Source organism: Lepisosteus oculatus, chromosome 12 (assembly GCF_040954835.1).
Source record: "Lepisosteus oculatus isolate fLepOcu1 chromosome 12, fLepOcu1.hap2, whole genome shotgun sequence".
Lineage (NCBI taxonomy): Eukaryota > Metazoa > Chordata > Actinopteri > Semionotiformes > Lepisosteidae > Lepisosteus > Lepisosteus oculatus.
The window spans coordinates 24691144-24712445 of NC_090707.1; the positions used below are offsets into that span (position 1 = coordinate 24691144).

General features: G+C 35.5%; 1 protein-coding gene across 1 annotated transcript in view; it reads left to right on the forward strand.

Annotated features, from left to right (window-relative positions):
- Window positions 1–17752, forward strand: part of LOC102683537 (UPF0524 protein C3orf70 homolog B) — a 34340-nt gene extending 16588 nt beyond the window's left edge. Inside the window, exon 2 of the mRNA XM_006636652.3 lies at window positions 14852–17752. Coding sequence (XP_006636715.1) covers window positions 14852–15483 — 632 coding nt within the window. The 3' untranslated portion in view covers window positions 15484–17752. The remainder of the gene's footprint in view (window positions 1–14851) is intronic.
- The last annotated feature ends 3550 nt before the right edge of the window (window positions 17753–21302 follow it).

Here is a 21302-nt window from a genome sequence, read left to right on the forward strand (position 1 = left end):
GACACTTTTTCATACCTTATAAAAATGTAATGTGACTTTCCACGCACAAACCTAGTTTTTAATGCTATTTCATGGGCAAAGAAATTCTTATGAATTTTGCATCTTCACATCATACTGCTCAACAGTGCCCCCTGAAATTATTACGAATTTTAAGCCCGACTTTTTTTAGTCACTTTTTGTAGTCATGAATTACTAAATTACTTAACAGTAATTAGTAATTCATGATTTAAGATTTGCCTATATTCATTTAACCTTCATTAGAAGTGCTTTCCTGGATTTTCAGTCTAGTATTCCAGTAGAGTACTCCTCAAACTTCTGGTTTTTGTCTTCACTGTCTCAACTTTGTCATTATGTATGTGTATCAACGCTGCTACAGGGAACCTTAAAGCATGGCCCCAGTTCTTTGTATGTGGAAGTAGTTCTGTTACAATGAATACAAATCAAAGGGTTTTCATAAGCCTGACAACTTGATAAGAAGAAATAACTTATCTTTACTGTCAGCTTGCCCTAGGGAAAACAGGGTTTGTTTCATTTAGCAGTCTGTCAGTTTGGTACAGAAATCAGATTGAAAATGCCATAAAATGTATTAAAATATTTTCAGAATACATTTTAGTAATATAGAAAACACATGCTGATACCTTGCAGCTAGAAAAGGTAAAACATTACATGAAAAATGTAAAGTACTGTGGGATTAAAATAGTTTTAAAAAAAGTGGTATCATATATTGCAGCAATTGTATCATTGTTTTAGATCTCAAGGCACAACATGATAAAGCCAGGAAGCCATATAGAAATGTCTATTACATAGCACACAGATTTTTCATATGCATTCCTACAATCAATTTTAAGATGCAAAATATAGCTGAAAATAAAGAAATTAGTGTTAAAATCTAATTATGTCTCATCTCTTAATTATTGCATGTGTTTCACAAGATTATTTGTATCTCTTATTATTGAGATTATCTGTATTTGAGTCAGTGTTTTCTCTTCTTCCCTGGGAAGCAATTAGGGCATGAGCTAATATTACACATGGCTTTTGTAAACAAGCAGGTAGTTTTTATAGTCTACAAAATTTGAATAAATAAGCAGCTCTTTAGTCTCTGGAGGTACTTGTCAGAGGCTGGCTCATTAAAACAATTTCATATCTTTATTGAAAAAAAGGAATGAAAAACACACAGTCCTAAAAATGTCAAACCCTTCATGCTAAAAATCCCCGTCATATATACAGAAACAATACATACACTGCAGAAAAGATACCACATTATTTAAAATCGCACAGTTATATACATAGATGTACAATTTACAGTTGGAACTGTACTATTGAAATTCTGTGCTCATTATGCCTCCTTTTTAATCTGCTTTGGCAGAAACATTGTGGTGTATTATCAGTTTTAATGTGGCTGGAAAATTAGTCACTGCCAGTCACTGATGTGTACAAGCTGCACGGAGTGTATAGATGCTGCTCAGCACACTCCAGGAGGGAAGCTTTAGATGCCTGGGAGAGCTTGTTCCATGATTATCATATTATACGTTATCTCTGGCGATTCTCTGTGTATGAAGGTATATATATTGCAGACTGTTGCCTTTGAGATGGAAATTACTGTCTTTTCAGAAGTCCCTAATGATTCCTTTCTTTTTGAACACACTGATTTCCTATGGTTGATTACATTGTGGTTTCAAACTCAGAGACTCCTTGACTCTCTTCAGCCCTCATGAAAGTATAGAGCTTTAATAACTTATGTCCAGAAATAACTTGTTTTTTTATATTTTGCCAATGTGTTCCTCAATGCATTTTTGATGCAGTATTAAATTATTATTTTTGATGCAGTATTAGATTATTATTTTTGATGCAGTATTAGATTATTATTTTTGATGCAGTATTAGAATATTACATGGGATATTAGATAGAGATACTGTAGCGAAAAGCATTTCTGGAGAACACAAAGACATTGGTCACTTTAGCTGTAAAGGACTATTTTATGGTTTGTAAAAGCCATGTTCATTTTAACAAGCCACGTCTTTATATAAGAAAGAGGCTCCTATGTTAATGGCCTAGAGTGGAAACAGCAAGTTTTATGATAAAGCCATGTACGTTGATAAAACACGCATTCATGCTGTTGTGCTATCCAGTTTTATCCATATCTGCATGCTGTTTTTCAGCAGCCAGAAAATGTATACTTTCAGAAAATATACTTTCTCAGATTTATCTAAAGGAGGCTAAAATGTAAAACCTACAAGAATGACTGAGGCTTAAACATACTCTGTGCTGTCTTGTTTGAACTTGCTCTTTTACATCACTTGAACAGATTTTCTGCTGCCCATCAGTAGATGAAGGCTGCACATTTAGAATTCCCCTTGGGATTATCAACAGTCATGAACAGAATTATCAGTTATACATTTTATTTTAAAGATTCTTCTTCATGAAATTCCAGTAAACCACATGCATCCTTTTTTAATACCATTTGAATTTGTCATTTTGTTAAATAATTTACTGATGTACATTTGTTTTTTCATTCAGAAGTGTTTTTTTTAAACATCTCATTTAGTTTGGGTAGAAAAAGATCCTGTGATCCATTCTACACAGAAAAACTGGATGGGGTTTTTTTTACATGGATTTTTCAAGAAACTCTAGAAGGGTTGGGCTCATAATTCAGGTTAAGATGACAAGGAAAAACAAATTTGTAATGTGAAGGGGTTACTCTTAAAAAGAAAATGGACCATTTTGCAAGAAACCCTCCAACTTAAAATCATAGATAGCATGGTCTGCTATAGCTTGGATTGTAGGCGTCATGCTCTTGCAGGATCTGTTAAGTCATCTCCCTTCTAGCGATTTTGCATGCAAAAATAATGAATTGTTGTGTTTTTGAGAGAGGAAGGAGTGATGGTGGGGGATAGCATAGTCCAGAATGCTGTTAATTCATTCAATCTCCTAGTATGCATTTCCTCCCCATAGCTAGCTGAAACAAAGACACCTACTCGTATCAAATATCCGGAATGTATAAAGCCAGGCTTTCAGGGATAATGGTATAAAGGGCAGATCAGACTCATAATTGTAAAAATGAAATAATAAAGATCAATATAATGAAATAAGATACTTCTGACCTGAAAGACTTTCAGGCTGCAGTTATATTCATTGTTCTCTGTAAGAAATAATTCTTAGTTAAATTAACATCCTATCAAGTAAAGGGACAAGTCTTAATTGAAGCCTCAGATCCTCAGATCAGTAGAATTACAGACATGGTTAAGAAAGGTGTGCCTTCAGAAACTAAACACAAGCATCAGTGTGAGCAACACAGTGGTACAATTTAAGAGCTCTTAGTAACAATCCAGGTATCCCTGGTACAGAAGCATTTACAGACGTGGATTGTCAGTAGTTCCTTCTAGTTTTATTCTCAATGTTATAATAAATGAACAAACTTTTATTTTCCAAACTTGGATGTTGAGTTGGATTCTGCAGATTTCAATGAAGGATAAGATCAGAAATGAAGAAATCCGTAGACGATGTAGGGTGGTGGATGTGGCTGAGAAGATGCGAGAGGCGAGGTTACGGTGGTATGGACATATCATGAGGAGGGACATTGAGGAAGTAACAAAGAAGGTAATGGAATTTGAGGTGGAAGGTAACAGAGGAAGAGGCAGGCCTAGAAAGAGATGGATAGATTACGTGAGAAAAGATATGGAGGTATGTGAAGTGAGTGAGGAAGATGTGCTCGACAGAGACAAGTGGAGAAGAGCAACCAAAGCAGCTGACCCCAGGACAGTCTGGGACTAAGGCTGTGAAAAAGAAAAAGAAGAAGATGTAATCTGGTTCACAGCTGATGATACCTCAGCATCATTTAGTATTGCTAATTAAGTATTATTAATTTAGTGTAATTTGCAATATGCTTTCTCAGATTAAAGGCTTATCAGATGACATTTGTGCAAAGTACCACCTGTTTGGATTTTATATCTTCCTTTATGAATTACATCAGGCTCCATATCGAACAACTGAGGCTGGGTGGAGAAGCAGATGACACATTAAAACAGATCCCTACAACTGATGAAAACCGTTCTGAATTAAAATGTTTGCATTTTTTGGTTGCTCAGATCTCTGCTAAAATAAGATAATTGTGTGGGACGAAAAGACAAGAAGCGCTTCACAGATTCACAGATGTTTCAAAAAGACCTCTTAAGTTATTGCTAGGAAACAAACAACAATTGTGACAGCATTGCATTTGTGTGCTACAGCCTATTGGAGAAGCATGGTGCTTTTGTAAAGTTATCAGAACACATTCCAGTCTTTTCTTTTGATTTAGCTGTAACAAGCCATTGCAGAGCCTGTTTCTACTAAAATACTTAGAATGTCACAATCCAATTCAAAAATAAGCATTAACTCAGGAACCAAAGACAAGAAATGCAACACACAACAAATAATGTATTAGTGTTCTGCAGCTGTACATGCCGTACTATATATGACTTTGTAGCATAATATTTGTGTCTTTTTTATGCTATGTTTCTGTTCAAAAACTGAAGAAAAAGGAAATCAGAAATGTTAAGCTAAATGTAAACTAGCAAAGACTTTAAGGTGATTACAGCACAGTGACCATTATCTTCAACCTGTGTATTTGGGTGAAGTGCTATAACAAGCTCCTTTGACCGAGTCATTTGCTTTATGATTAGTGTCGTTGAATCACTTTTCCTCTTCACACCTAAAACAGGTACAAGGCAATAAATCCTGAAAAAAACATTTCACTAAGGATCATGATGAGCAAGAACCTTTTGTCATTTTTGTATTGATTTTATCATTGGCTGTTTAATATGGCAATGAAAATGCACATTCCAGTATTAGTCCTCATAGAAATACTCTTCTATCTTAAAAGATAAAAGGCTGTGAGGTTCACATTTAGTTTGCATCTGGATTGTCTATTTTTTATTTTTGCTTTGAGACACATGGACGGAAAAGGGGTACCTAAATTAAATGCGATTCACAAGACACAGCAAATGGCCCACTTTACAAAGCTGCAGACAGCTATAATCCTAATTCTGCAACTCTGCTGCTAACTTTCCTTAGTCTAGTTTGACGCTCTGTGTCAGAATGACTGAATGCATTTGTGATTAATGTTAGAATGAGATTTATTAGGACAAAGTTTATTTAACACGAGCCTGGTGGTTAGGCATGGATATTGTTATAGTGCACATATTAATGGCTTGGATTTTAAATTCAGGACTGAGTAGGTAAAAAAAGAAAGTTCATTTTTACTATCTCAAACTGATTTTCTTTTGTGTTTAGCCACTTCTAATGTCAGATATATTCATCCATAGTGTCTGATTGCAACTCTTTTTCAAATCTAAATAAATTGTACATGACATGTTACTCAAATGTTTGTTTAAATAAGCCACATCCTTCAAAAACAGCTTAAAAAAAAGTGCACACTCCAGCCTTTTTAATGAACTTGTTGCAGTTTTAAACCCATATACTCTCTCTTTATAGTGCCAGTTTAGTAAGAGCAATAGTAAATGGCAATAATAGTATATTTCCATTAGTTGTCTTATCTGCCTGGCATGTCTATTAGGGCCTGTCAATAAAGGTAGATTAATCTACCCTTTATATATGTAGTAAGAATATTTTATTTTTATTTTATTTTAATTATGGTTACATGGTAGTCATACATACAGTAACAAATCTTTGTACCATTATTCCTTGGTTTGGCCTTGGTAATTATTATTATTATTATTATTATTATTATTATTATTATTATTATTATTATTTTGTCTTTTCTCGTTCCTGGGACTGCAGAATGTGTGCAAATGTGCTGCTCAAGCAACTTTACTGTTGTGTGGCCAGACTTCCTTGTCAAATATGATTAACCTAATTTGTGTGCTTAATTCAGGGTTCTGTAACAGAACAGAGTAGATAACATCCTAAGAAAACTGTTTGGGAAAGTTTAAATCTCTCACCCACAACATCATCTGTATACACAGTAATAGAAAGTAAATAAGTGGTATGGATGTATGAAATTAATATTTGATTTGGTTGTGATACAGTGGTTCTCAGGTCAACCCATTAGGTGATCCAGTGAAAGTGAGTATTTTAATTCATTTGATCCAGTCTGCCAATACAGTACTTATGCAGTTCCATACACATATGATGGCACAGAGAAGCACCCTTAACAGGAAAAAATAACAAAGTGGGGTTTCCTGTACCCACCTTTTTTTTCCTTTTTGCTGCTGTTGTTCAGTTTTAAGTGTTAATCACCTCAGTCGGCATCATTCTATGGCACTATCAATAATGAATTCATACAGTTCTGAAAAATGATATCAAACACCTTAAAATACAGTCTTTTTAGTTGCACAGCAAGATTGCTTATATGCAGAGAGCTGTCCCCTTGTGAATGGAACAAGCATTATTCAAAATCAAAACAATGCAGTGAAAGGTGATATTATAGTGCTTATCTTCATTCAGAAGACATGAATATTTGTAATGTGAGTACTATAAATGTAGAAGAAGGATATTTAGTTGTTAATTCCCTCTAATTATTGTATTTCTTTTTTTGCTCTATTTAGCTGGTTATACTATTATACAGTACATATTGTGGCTGCTTGCACACAGAGGTCTGATGTATTCAATGTTAAATAACCCTGCTGCAGTAATAAGTAATTTGTCCTCATTACTTGCACTGATTTGTAACTTGTATAACAGAAAAACTATTCTCTGGACGGAACAATGTCCTTGCCTAATAAGAAATGTTAAACATCAAACAGCAAGCCCAGGTTATCCAGGTATCTGCTTTAGTATAATGGAAAGCAACATGATCAATATAGCCTGTGTGAGGGTTTTTTATGTTATTTTTCCTGAGGGTTTGGTTCCAGTCATAGATGAAGGGTCATAGATGAAGTTACCTTGGTAGCCTCAGTCTAGCTTCCCAGCATGCAGTTCTTTAGATAAGACACCATCATTGTGTTGGCAATTGGTTGACATGGAGTCCAATCTGTACTTACTCATTCACCTGTGGTAGTTTTCTGCAGCAGTGACAGACATCATGGCTGGCAACAGTAGACATGACAAAATTATTTAAGAGTTTCTTCGGGGATAAATCTATATTAAAAGAGTGCTCTAATAAATAATTCAGTATTCATATTCAGTATTCATTATGAACAACCATGATTCTAAATTAAACTAGGTCATAAAACAGAGGTTGTGTCAAAAAGCTTTTAATGTATTCATGACTCGGACAATGGTAGAATTGACCAAATTTGCCAACTTGTTTGTAAATTTATTTTCATAAGTCTCTTTTTATCTCCCCTGTATTAAATCCTATCACATTAAGCACAGCGTTAGCAGAGCTATTCATTTTTTTTTCTAAATTTTAAAGTTAATTGTCCGACTCAGAAAAACTTATTGTGAGAACTGCACAACGCTAAGGTTTGGTCCACTTTCAAATTGGACTGTGGACAAAGAGAATACAATTCAGAGATCAGTCACATCATGAGTGTCACCCAAGCTCACAACTTGCTTCTAAATGTTCCAGCATTCACTTTCTGGTATGTACTATACTTTATATGTATACCAAATTTAATTCCAACAGAGTGAAAGGTTTTCGTAATACAGTATTCTGAAGAGACCAGCTGACATTCCAAGTACCCATTAACACACAGTAATTCTTTTTCTAAAGCCCTTGATGTTTACCTGCACCACATCTGTCAGTTCTGCTAGTGAGCTACAGGACAAAATGGCCAACTGAGGTGGTCAGGGAAGCACATAGCACATGGAGCCACTGTTTATAGGTCCACCTATAATATATTTATAATATGGCCTACCATATTAAAAACAATATTATTATTTCCTTGGTTTTGGGGTGATTTAGAAAAGTAATTCTAAAGAAATTGCATGGAAAATTGCATTCAAAATCAAAATAATCAAAATAAGAATGCTCAAATTAGTTAACTGTATATTGTGAGTCATTATGTGACCAGACTATACTAGGGGTATAAGGATATAGGCTACAAATCTGTAATGTTCTTTTTACTTTATAGTAAGGCAGTAGATGTAATCTTTGTGCTAAGGCTGAGTGAATTAATACCTTTGTGGTTCTCTATATAATGATGAGAAGTTGACCTGTTCTGGAAACTGCAGAATATTTATTTTATTTGTCTTGTATAATTTTGTGGATCACACTAATCATGACAAGGTGTTTTAAAATTGTCTAAAGATTGTATAAATGTTCCAAACAAAATGAAATAAACTATGAGTGTGCCCTTATGTATAGTTTTATTGTTAGGCAGTTGGTAGTTAAAGACCCTTTTCTTTTGCCCAAATAAGGTTGTATTGACCTTTGTGAGTATGAGTGTTAATAAAATTTCTGTTTCCATACAGATTACAGCCTTATGGCAAATTGTAAGCAGAACAAGCTTGAATCTTCAAATCATCAAAGCGAGGCACAACAGTTGTGTACATAAGATGGGAAGCACAAACTCAATCACTGACATTTCTTAAGACTGCTAAGTCAAGTGGCTGCCAGCCCTGAGTTTTCATGTGTGGGCTTTTGGCAGGAAAAAGTTCCCTGTTTTGTCAAGATTACAGCTGAACTAACTGATGTATAAATAAGGAACAGAAAACGAACCTGCTTCCTTGGAGAAGAGGAGCAGGGTTTATTAGAGCACTGTGGTTATTTATGAGAAATCCCCGGGTATTAAGGCTGACACTTAAATGGCCTAACCATAATCTTAGAAAATCCACACACAGCGACTTTGTTTATCAAGTGCTAGAATAAATTCAGATTATAATATACTATTCACTAGAGACTCTCTGAAGACTTGGATTCAGCCAGAAATAGAGAATCCGATGCAAAGGGGGATTAGGGACGCTGAGAGAGTTACTGGGATGGCAAAATTAAGGACACACATTCAGATAGTGGTTAAGACTTGAGATTTAAGGAAGCAATTTCAGGTGGTTGTAACTGATACAGTTTTTGTATCCATGAATATAAGAACATTTAAACCATGAATTAATCCAAAGTCATTGATTTAGGAGCAGGGAATTGACAACAAAGAAAAAAACTGTTAGCCCGGTACTTTCAGAATTATCACACAAAAGTATTATAAAGTAATGTGTAATATTTTGGGTTTGTGTAATTTTCCAGGTTATCAGTTTTGATGTATTTATAATATATTATAAACAATATTGATAATACTGTCTGATTGTACGCTATCAATTGGAATACAAAGTATTTGGAATTTATATTGATCTGAACCCATTTTTAAACATTGTATTATATATTTAAATGAATATGCTCTGCATAATGTGAAAATTATGTTTCTTTGTAGAGAGTTTTCTCTTCTTAATCCCTGGCAATACAAGATCTTGTTCAGTAATTCTAGTGAATTTCCAGGCAGATGATCATTTTTTCAATCTGTCTGAAGCCTGGGACTTGTGCCAGTATAATTCCCCAGACACAAAGTATTCTGGAAATATGTCTGGACTTTAGGTGAATGGTCAATTTGATTCCCCAAGAGGTATTCTAAATATCTTTATTTAAAAAAAAGTTTAAAATGTTCCGACACTACAGTCTAAAATAGTCCTTCACTTAGCAATTTTCCATCTTCAACATTCATTGGAAGTAATGAGACCTTTTTTTTTTAAACTCAAAGATGGAGTAATGAGTACTGCATATGATCAAAGAATGACTTTTAAAATACAAAAAATAATCATATGTAAGAAGAATGAAATAAATTGGTATAAAAACATTTAAATAGTTATCTATGCAAAGTTTCAGTGTAACTGCACACATTGAGATTTCTTCGTGCACCTCTTCTTCAAATATAGCACTTTTTAACATACTGTGGCATTGAAATACTGAACTTTTCAAGAAAAGCTGTGGAGAGTGGCTAAGATGACAAATGGCTCTTTGCAGACTATCATTTTCTTCTAGTTTTCACATAACCAACAGCTCACTTTCCATTTGTATCTCTACAGCACTCGATTTAAAGAATCATCACAGTGATTTACCTAAAAGAAGTTAATTTAAGAGTCCAGTTAATTTAAAAAACAAGCACAGAATAATATCAAGCTGTTCAACACTAGATTATGATGTAACCTTCTGTAACTAAAACTAGGTGAAGCAAAAAGATTATTCTGTATATTTCAGCTACAAAAGTTTTTTTTTTAATGAAATATTTGTGTAGGGAAGTATATGACACCTGAAGAAGGCTCCACAGCTGAAACATTGTGTTTCTTTTCTGCTCTTTTCAGCATGGAATAAACCTATTACTTGTTCCATACTCCAAAATAGGTTGCCATTGTTTAGGGGTTGTTTGTTAACATAAGAAAATATTTTTTATGTATTACTTTTCAATGTTAAACTATGTATAATTTACATAATTGTATAAAGGACATAATTAAATTAATATAAATACCACCGTTCCATGTTTGCTTTCGAGTGTGACCCTTTTGGAACAGTGGTAGAGGGACTATAATATACAGTACCAAATGTGTCCAGACTTTGGAAAGAAATACACCACTTTTTATTATTAAAACAATACACATGTACTGTTGCAAAATATTTCTAACAAAATTTAATTGTCAGCTAAAAAGGTATCATTATGTCTCCCTACACATTTAGTGATTTGTTTTGTCAGCCCTGAATATATAGTGGACAATACACAATGATGTTAATTCTTAATCATCTGCTGTGTTCAACACAGAGTGCATATACTGTACAGAGGCTGTTGTTTCCATGACAGGAATCATGCCAGATTACATTACAGGTCTCCCACCTGTGTGTTAGGATAATGATTTCAAACTTGTGTTTAATTGACTCTTGATTATAAAAGCTCAAAATGACTTGTTTACCCTCTTCCAAATATGTAAAATCAAAGCAACTAAATGAAACAAGTCTTTCCAGCCTACTGTAACAATATAACATGAAGTAGTAACAACACAGAATTAAAAATGGAGATGCAAATAGAATATTCTATAATTCCCATAATTATTTTTCAGCATTTCAAAAACTTAAAATCCAAAAATGCTGGACAAAGTTAGAAACTGTTTTATATCTGGTCTTGCCCTTTTCTGTTCAGTTGTCTCATTACGTTTCACCTTGTAAGCACTGATTAAATCAGAGTTTGAAGTTACAGTACAGTAGCAAGGGGGATGCTCAGTCTTAGACAAAGTGGTTATTTCTGAACCACATTTTTCTACATTGCTGTTTTTTCTCCATCAAAGGCCATGTGAAAATACTTGAATCAGTTAAAAATCAACACACTCCATTTCCAGAAGGAGGAAGCAAAAGTGAATGAGGAAATCAATAGGGAGCAGCAGCAGCAAGAGAGACAGTGTTCTCTTTAAAATGTGAAATCAGTTTACAATAGCAATACTGTAGCTGTACTTTAAAGGAGTGTAATACGACCTTACAGAGAAATTCATCAATATTTACAACTGCTGTGTAAATCTTTTTAAACTAGACCTTGCCACAATTGTTTTCTCAGACTTCAGTTATTCACTGTATAATATATGAAAGGAAAAGCTGTGTGAATCTTAGAAAAAATGTAATTCGTCCAACGCATGATACTAGATACTAAAAAAGGACCACAATCTTTTACTGAGTGAGAATCATTTGATTTTAATAGAGACCGGAATGCTCTACAGCAAAGGGAAGAGACTGATTTTAAAAATGCTTGGTAGTAAGGCATTAAAGCTGCAAGACTAGAATTAAAGCAGGCCAGGGAATAAGGTTCTTTTCTGTAAGTAGTATGTGAGGAGATTAAGAGATGCATGTTGATCTCTCTCTGCTAGCCAGCTGTGACATGATTTTGCCCAACAGAGCAGGAGGAATCCCTCTTTTTGACAGCTGAACAGTCTTGTTTTAGAACCAGCAGTACGTACTTTCACAGGTGCTCTAGAATCAGGTGTTCATTTAAAGGATTCTGTATACTGTAGCTGATATATATCTTTATTTTAAAATAATTTTAAACTTGACCTTAATTTTTTGTTTATATTTTTTATAGTTTCTTTTTATCATATCGAAAGCACCTTTTTTCCTGTGAATGTTAATTTTCTGGTGTTGTAATAATAATAATAATAATAATATTAATAATAATACCTGCGCTTGTACAATGTTACCTGTAAAATGTGAGAATCAGAAAAGATATGCTGCTGGCAATAATAATTACAGTAAGCAGTATATATACAGTAGAATCAGTGTGCAGCTGGACAGTCATACAACTGAAACAAAATATGCATGAAGTTGGCAGTGTGATGGACAAATCTTATGTTGCATTTAAAAGTAGCTGAGCTCTTAAGTGGTGAGGACTGGGTGTTTCTGGCATATTTTCATGAACAAGTTAAGATATATAAACGTTTTCAGTACAAAGACAGTGTGATATTTTTCTGCAGTATTTGAATATGTCTACCAGCCTATGACCAATTAACAGAAATTAATTTTACATTCATAGTAGCATATCAAAAAGCAGGAGTATACACAGAAGTTTAATAAATTATATACGTGAATACATTCATAAGAAAGACAAGATATACCTCTTTTCAGTGGCATTGTTATGCTGTACAAAAACCCAAGACCCAAGAGATGTTCAAGAGGTCTTGCTCTATGAGTTTTTGGAGTGCAAAGAACTAATTGCAGGAAAACAAAGGCTGCACTAGACTGCATTTGGGATGCAGTTCATAGTTGAAAAGTCAAGTGATTAGACTGACAGACTGATCAAAGATGCACTAAATACAAGACAAATGGCTGAATGAATGGAAATAAGGCATTTGTAATAAAACCTTGGAATTCAAGTATTTGTGTTGCCTAGTTGTCCTGCATGTCTTTTTCCATGTTTTATGGTTTGAAATAATGAATGCTGCAGCCTTTCTTGCTAAGAACACTTCCCTTTAGCTGCCAGGAGATTCCCAGTGTCAGATTCATTTTTTAAAAAGCACTGTCTCTTCAAACTTATACAAGGGCAAGAGACACCACAACAACAGAAATGTCTGGTTACATTTAAGGTTTGATAGAGCCAGTGCCTGTAAATATGACCTTCTGTCACTAGGATCATTTTCCAGTGGCACTTTCTGCAGTAAATTCAATATAATAGCCTAACCTTTTTGCAGTACAAAGGCATTTTTCTCCAACTCATTATACAAGGCTAGCAGGACATACATATTTATGTTCACTGGTAATGAGTCATACAGCCTGTGACCCTAAAGTAATTAGTTAGAAATGCTCCATCTGCAAAAGATGACATATATAAACAGGTCAGATCTCTTATTTCAGTTGAAAATACTTTACATTGGATGTCAGTGTTACTTAGAAGGCTTTTACAGTGCGCATGTATTTAAACATAAGCTTTTTTCCCCCTTTTTACAATACTTTTCCTATATTTAACTTTTTCCATCTTGCCCTCTTCTCTGTCAAAGGCTAAAACTGATCTTATATACATATAATTATAATGGAAAATCATCAGATGTTTCTCTTAGGGCTCTAGGATAGACCTCTTCAATGCAGATTTACAGCAGGTGTAGTATTTCAAGGATGTATCAGCAACCTAAATCTTTATTGCTGATAAATCTTTAACAAACATGTATTTGTGTTTTAAAAGTGGTCACCACTGGTCATAAAGAGAGGTCATATTTTTTTGCTTTGCTTAACAAAGAAACCCTAACATGCGGAGACCAACATTGGCAAAAACTGACCAGGATCTGTCAGAAACAGCTTACAAAACCTCTGTTATTAAATTCTGAAAACAAACTGACTTTATCATAGAGCCATCTTGGGGGCCTTCCATGACAAGTCTTGGAGTTATAATGATGAAAAACAGATGGATTATCCAGGGCCTTATTGGCCTACACAGATCTTGCTGTACAGTTGTGTCTCAGTCGGAAAGTGCTGATGGAAACAGCAAAATAAAGGCTTGTGTATGGAATTTTACTTAGTGCACTTAGTGTACAGAAGCAAACGTGATCTGGAAATCTTCAATCATAGTTATCACCCTAACTACCAAGTATGTTCCATGGATTTTAAACTGTTAAAATACTCTATTTTAGCGTAAAGGGGTTAAAACACAGGTTGCACAAATTCACAGAAGCCTTGAGATTTAACATTTGTGTTCAAGGAGAGTTACTGGCTTCGTAGTGGAACTTGGGTGCACTGGGAATTGTGGTATCTGAAACAGCTTTGGTTTGTACATGGGGAATTTTCCTTTCAGTGTAACTGCAGGCACAGTATTAAAAATTAATGACTTTCTATTAAATAAAATGTTGAGCCTAAATGGTCAAACCTTGGGTACACAATGGTTACCTCCACTGCAAATTACTATAGTAATGCCTTCAGCCTTAAGACTCATTTAATACACCGCATTACATGCCAGTTCTCTGATTTTTTTTAAAACTCGAGAATAGAAATGTTCACCTCCCATAAATTCTAAATGGTGTTTTGGAATGTGTAGGAGGTCAAAGCCTGTCTCACCCATTTACCACCTATGTATGAGAAATAATTGCAGTTTACCCAGTTGACGATTTAATCCCTCCCTCTACTCTAACCGAAAATTATAAATATACTGAAAATGTATCCAAGAATCTCTTACAGCTGTTGAGAGAAGCTTCTTCTCAATAAAGCATAATGATACAGATTATACCATTTCTCCTCCTTAAATTAGGGTTTGTCCAAACTACAGAAAAATAAAGGTGTGTTCAAGCACAAAAAAGTGTGCTCACCTTTTCAATTATTTAATAATGGCCTTTTTAGTGAATGTGTAAGAAGAGTTAGACAATGAAACATCATACAAATGCCAACAATGGTTTTCTACTAGTTGTGCTCCTCTCTTTCACATTTCTCTTCATATTGCTTCATGTAAATGGTGACTCTTTTTCTCTTCTGTAGGTAAATATGTCTACCAGCCTATGACCAATGTGGGTCAGCTGCCCAGCACCCCAGTCCCAGCCGCACCCTCTGACTATACCAATACCATCAACCTGTCTGTGTCCCTGACTGAACGCTTCCTCAAGACAGCCCCATGCTTCCAGCCACCGCCCTGCCCAGAGTCTCCCAAGTACTGCCTGATCTCTGAGCTCTTCATTGATGATTATCAGGTGAAACGCATCAATGGCAAAATGTGCTATGTACAGCGACCCTCACCTCAGGTGCCAGCACCTCTGCCTGCGCAGGCACCTTCCCAACCACCTGTCCAGGGAGCCCGTCCCAGTTCAAACTACCAACAGACAATGTCAGCAGCAGCCCCTGGAGTCGGAGGCAGGGAAAAGGCCAGTGGGCCCAAAATGGACCATTGCTCCTCACCCTCCAGTTCTGAAGATTCTGGAATCAATGCACTGGGGCTGCACTACCTGGAGTCCTGTGATGAGGACACGGAGGATGAAGAGGAAGAGGAAGATGATGAGCTGAGCACAGATGAGGACTCCAGTCCCGGCAGCATTTGGGACCAGGACGAATGCACCCTTCTGTCCCCTTCAAAATCAACTGTGGAAATCATTGAAAAGATAGAAACGACTGTTTGACCCCTATTACCCCACTTTCCCTGGAGGAGATGCTGTTTTTAGTTTTACTACCACTAGTTTTGTAGTTAAAAGACTTGTGAAAAGTCTGAAGAATTTACCAAAATATTCTAGCTCATATATATTACTCAACTCCAAACAGAACAGACCTCACTGTGCTTATGTTGCTTGTCATGGTTGCGCATTTGCCTACTGAGATTTTATTTCTGGATATACCTCTTTGTGTCCTTTTGTTTTATTTTCCTGTATCCACAATTCCAAGCATGGTTTGTTTAATATGGATTTTTAGCATGGTCTCGTACTTCATACCAGTGATAAGATGTCATAGACTGTATTCAAAAGTAAACAAATGTATGTATATGACCAAATTTAAACTGTAAACTGTTTTGCACACTTGTCAAGAGGCTTAATACCACTCATCATTTACTGCCACTGTGTTTTGAACTTTCCCTGAAGAAAGATGACATAGTAAAGCAAACTGAATGAAAAGAACTTGAAAGAGATTAGGAAAAAAAGGCACAACGTCCAGAGAACCATCATTAGTTATATCTGAATACCTGCTAAATCATGCATGTGGCATGGATACATTAAAGAGGAATGTTAATGAAATGTAGCTTAATTCTTCACAGAGTTTAACCTGATTTAAGGCCACAACCTTTCTATTTAATTAAGAAGCAATAAAAAACATGAGATGGTGTTAAAGGATAATGTATTAAGGCATTCTGTCTATTTGCTGTCCATATATAATATGAACACAAAAAGTAGTTAATCAATAATAAAAACAACTTACCCATTCAATGTCACTGATAAAATAATTTTGGGATTTTGTTTCAAAGCCAAACATATCTGATTTTGCAATCTACAAGAGGGCGATTCACCTCACAATTGCTTGTCATGCTTTTAGAAATGCAACATGTATTTTATTACATCAAGGAGATGCTTTTGCCTTTGTTCTCTCTCATTTGTCTGCAGCAGCAGCAGAACATTTGAAACGACTGCCTGCGGTGTCTCCATTGCAGAAAAGTAAAAGCCTGACTGGCATCTAAGATTTGTGCTTTTACACAACCAAGGACCCAGAATGAAATGAAAATGTCAACCCACCTGCTGATTTGAAGATCCTGTTTGTTTGTCAAAGGCTTTTGAGTGTAACCAATGGAAACTTGCTGTCAAGCTTTGTGTTTGGAGATTGTGACTGGCAAAAGTGTCAAGGAAGTAAAGGATCAAGGTTTCTTCCCAGTGGATTGGTGAACACTGGTATGAGGTTGGGATACGAACCAGATGACCTTATTGGCAAACAGAGATGACCAAAGGCAGAAACGTCTTTCTCTGGATTGATGACACCAACTTACCCAGGCATTCAGGGAAGGACTTAAATCAGAAAAGGAAGATTTTATTGAAAACCCTCAAAGGAATAAAAACTTCAATAAATGGAAATATGCATGAAAGCAATTAGTTGGAAACCGAAGTTTATCAACTGGCCTGACATGAAGAAGCTGACCAAATTAAAATGATACACTAACAATTTCAAAGACAACACCAAATGTATTCTCCAGTGTTGCCTCTAACATAGATTATTAACAGTATACAGTATGTGCACAAAGCTTTTATCAAGAAAGAATGAATGAACCTCCAGCATCAGTTTAAACTAGAATTTTGTTCTCCTGAATTGGCAATTCTTTATGGAAGCCCGTTTCCGCCAGGGAGTAAAAAAAAAACACGCTACGGTATCTCAGAATTCCGACTTAGTATCTCAGAATTGCAACTTAGTAAGTCAGAATTCTGACTTAGTATCTCAGAACTGCGACTTAGTAAGTCAGAATTCCAACTTAGTATCTCAGAATTGCGATTTAGCAACTCAGAATTCCGACTTAGTATCTCAGAATTGCGACTTAGCAACTCAGAAGTCCGACTTAGTATGTCAGAATTGCGACTTAGCAACTCAGAATTCCGACTTCATATATCTCACATTTGTGACTTCGAAATAGCCATATTTCATTGTCTGTCCTTTTGTTATTGTAACAGATTCGGGTTCTAGGGCTTGTGCCCTCGCCACTCCCACCCTAGTTCGTGCCTCGCTACACTGGCTCGAACCTGAGTCTTGCCAGCTGAGCTAAAGAAGACCTTCTTTTTTAAGTAAAAAAGGATATACAATGGAAAATATGTAAAAAGTATGTTTCAGCTTTTATAATTTTGAATTCTTCTGGATGTGAAGTGCCTATTTCTGTATCTTATTTCATATTCTGTCTACGTAAATAAAAACTATTTTTAAAAAGCCCACCGTGCACTATTCCATCCGGGTACTATGGAAGCCTCACTGGCAGAAATGGGATTCTATAAAAATTAGTGTAATTAATTTGATTTTTATCAGGGCACTGTACAGGACAAGTCTTCAGGCTTATAGATCCTATGATCCTGTACAATTCATGAAAATAGTGTAACGGAATGGCCGACATACAGGTTGTACAATCTGGTTGCAGTACACCACCCTCCCCTGCGCATAACAGGAATGCTGGCCGCCGGGGTAAAAGAAAGTGAGCCAGTGCAGCGAGGCACGAACTAGGGTGGGAGCGGCGAGGGCACAAGCCCTAGAACCTGAATCTGTTACAATAACAAAAGGACAGACAATGAAATATGGCTATTTCGAAGTCGCAAATGTGAGATACTAAGTCGGAATTCTGAGTTGCTAAGTCGCAATTCTGACTTACTAAGTCGCAATTCTGAGATACTAAGTCGGAATTCTGATATACAAAGTCGCAATTCTGAGATACCATAGCGCGTTTTTTTTTTACTCCCTGGCGGAAACGGGCTTCCATAGTTCTTAGATTGTTACTGCTGATCATTAAAGATCATCTGTAAGTGTAAAGTTATACTTTATATGAGAATATTTAATCTGATTTATAGAGACAAATTACCATTTCAGAACAAAGATACATAGCTCCCAGTGCTTAGTAGATAATAAAATATGGAAAGAATGGTGGTTGTGTAAACCAATGTATTTTTTACTAAATTTTCAGGAAGGACTTTCAAGTCTGCTGGACATGAAAATCTCAATGATGGGGTTCTTGATCTTCTTTTATGGTGATTCTTAGTTGTTGTTACTATTATTTTCTTATAAACAAATATGAAATATTAAACGTTTTTTTTCTTTATTTTTGTAGGAACTCCTATGGCTTTCAATTTTCTCCCTGAAGAATCTTGCTGTGATAGATATAATCTGAACTTCACACATTTTAATGCTGTAAATAATATAAAATTAAGATCTGAAGAAGTATTCCTACTGTTTTTTTCCCTGAAGTTCTCTGTGATATAAAATGAAAAGTATAAAAACTTAATAGCCACACAATAACAGACAAGATATAACAGACATACTATCTTACATCAAGTTGTATTAATGATGTGAAGCAAACAAATATCTTTTTCAATATTTTTAGAATACGACATTATGACCTGTAGACTCGTCTCTTAAATGATACCAAATTCATTACATATTGAAACACTATACTAACTTGCCTATTCCAATGTACTTCAAATAGTCCACTGGCTGAAACACATATCCTTAAAACATAAGGGCACTTCAGTAAATAAGGTAATAAGACCTCTCATGGTTAGAACTGAGTTTCCCTGGTGATTTTTCTATACTTAGGACACTGTAAAACTGTAGGCTAATTATGAACAATGTGAAAGCTCAATGTCTCTGTGGTGACACCAAGTATTGGTGAAAATGCTGCCAAACACCATTATTTGCTGCATAATTTGTATGCAAATAGTACAACAAAGATTGAAGTTCAGCACTGGCTCACAAAGTGCAGAGACCCAGATATCATGTTATCGGCAGATGGCACACCAAACCAACTCTTATAAAGTCCACCTGGATGGGGCTTTCCTTGTTGAATTTGGCATGTTACCACAAAAAAGGTGCAGTTCCTTCAATGCATCTGAAAGAACAAATACTGTACATGCAGGATTGTCACATATTGGTCCACACCCTCCTAGCCCTTTCCTGGAAAACATCTCTTCTATCCTCTGTCCCTTCATAAAGCACCTGTGAGAAGATCATTTGAAAACAGCAAGTGTTTACATCTATAGGCTCTGAGAGCTTGACACTGAATTGTCCAATGCCATATTCAATATCTTGGTGTCAGAAAAACTACCAATGCCTTATATTATGATGGTAGTGCCTTCTTATTGTACGTGTAGCTGTGTACAAATAAATGCATGACAATTTGACCTTGTTACATTGTAAAACGTAATAACAAGTGACAATGACAGTGAAAATTAGATGCATTTGTGGAAAGCAAGGTCCACCTTGCTAAAGGACATAAAGGCTAGGACCTCCATGCAGAGTGAACTGTTAACAAAATGGTAGCTGCAAATATGGATTCTTTGTTTTTAGCAATTACACCGTACATTCAGTTGACAATATACTGTACATGATAGGAAATTATAGGAAAATCACTTTAAAATGTGTGTTTCAAATGATACTATAAAACAACAATAAAAAAATGGTTATGTACTGTACATTACACACAGGAATGTGTTACAGAAAACCGGTAATTTTCCTCTAGCACACTGAATTACATTATGCACAACCTCATTCCTTAATTTCATAATTCAGGGTACTCAGAATCAATCAATCAAACACTGAAGTCCAAGGACACTGAAGTGCCTCTTTTTCCTGCTAGCATGTCACTGATAGAGTGCTGTCAAATTATGCAACAACTGAAATAATTATAGATTTTAAGCAAACTTCACATAAGGCATGTTTTATGGTACAGTAACTGGTTCACACAACAGTAATAAAAACGCCAAGGAGAAAATAAAATCCAAATTTTGTCCTATGGTTTCAAAAACTAGATGGTTTAAAAATTGGAATGTACAGAATGATTTCTTATCCATCTAACCATTATTTGCACACCAAATTATTTGTATAAATTTAGGAGTAAAAGGTTTTCATAGTGCTAAATAATGATGGGAAATTGAATCTGGGAAAGTAAGCATATCTGAACCTTTCACAACGGCTGTTAATCAAGACATCATAATACATTGTCAAGGTTGGAAGTTCTGTATGTTGGTGTTGGCATGAAAAGACAACAGAATTGTGTTGAAACCTGATATTTTTTTAAATCTGAAGTTAAAGAAAATCAAGTTAACACAGGCTTCAGTGCTTAATGATTTTTAAGTATTAATCATAGTACTGTCAAAACTGACTAACAATATTAACTTTCAGTCCAGTAACTATTATTGTCAAAACTGGGATTTCTACTGACCATTCAGGCAAGGATTCATCATCTATTTTGAAACTCTAGAACAAGGTTATCCACTCCTGATCCTAAAAGACTAGTGCGTCTTCAGGTTTTCTGTCTCTTTGATGAAGCAGCACTTCAATAATTACAAGAAGTGGCTAAATTTGTACACTAAATTGAAAACAAGCTGATTTAGGACATTAGGACTGGAATGAAGTGTAGACTTGCTTATACTCTGGCCCTCCAGGACCAGGACTGGGCAGCCACTCTCTGAAAGCTCTCAGCCCTAATCAGCACACAGCACTGTGAGGATCTGAAGGTTATACTACACACCTGCACTGCACATGACACTCATTCTACAGTAATTGTTTATCAGCACCCCCAAGACCATAGGCTGTGAGAGTTATCCAGCCATGGTGTTGAAGCAAATGGCTGGGCTTCTTTTAAGAAATGGGAAGATGAGATCTTTTGATAAATTAGCTACAAACTAATTGTTTGTAACTAACTCTTGTTTGTAACCTTTCTTTTGTTTTCAAATAACACATTAAGACACTACTACATAAGTAATGGTTGGAGTAA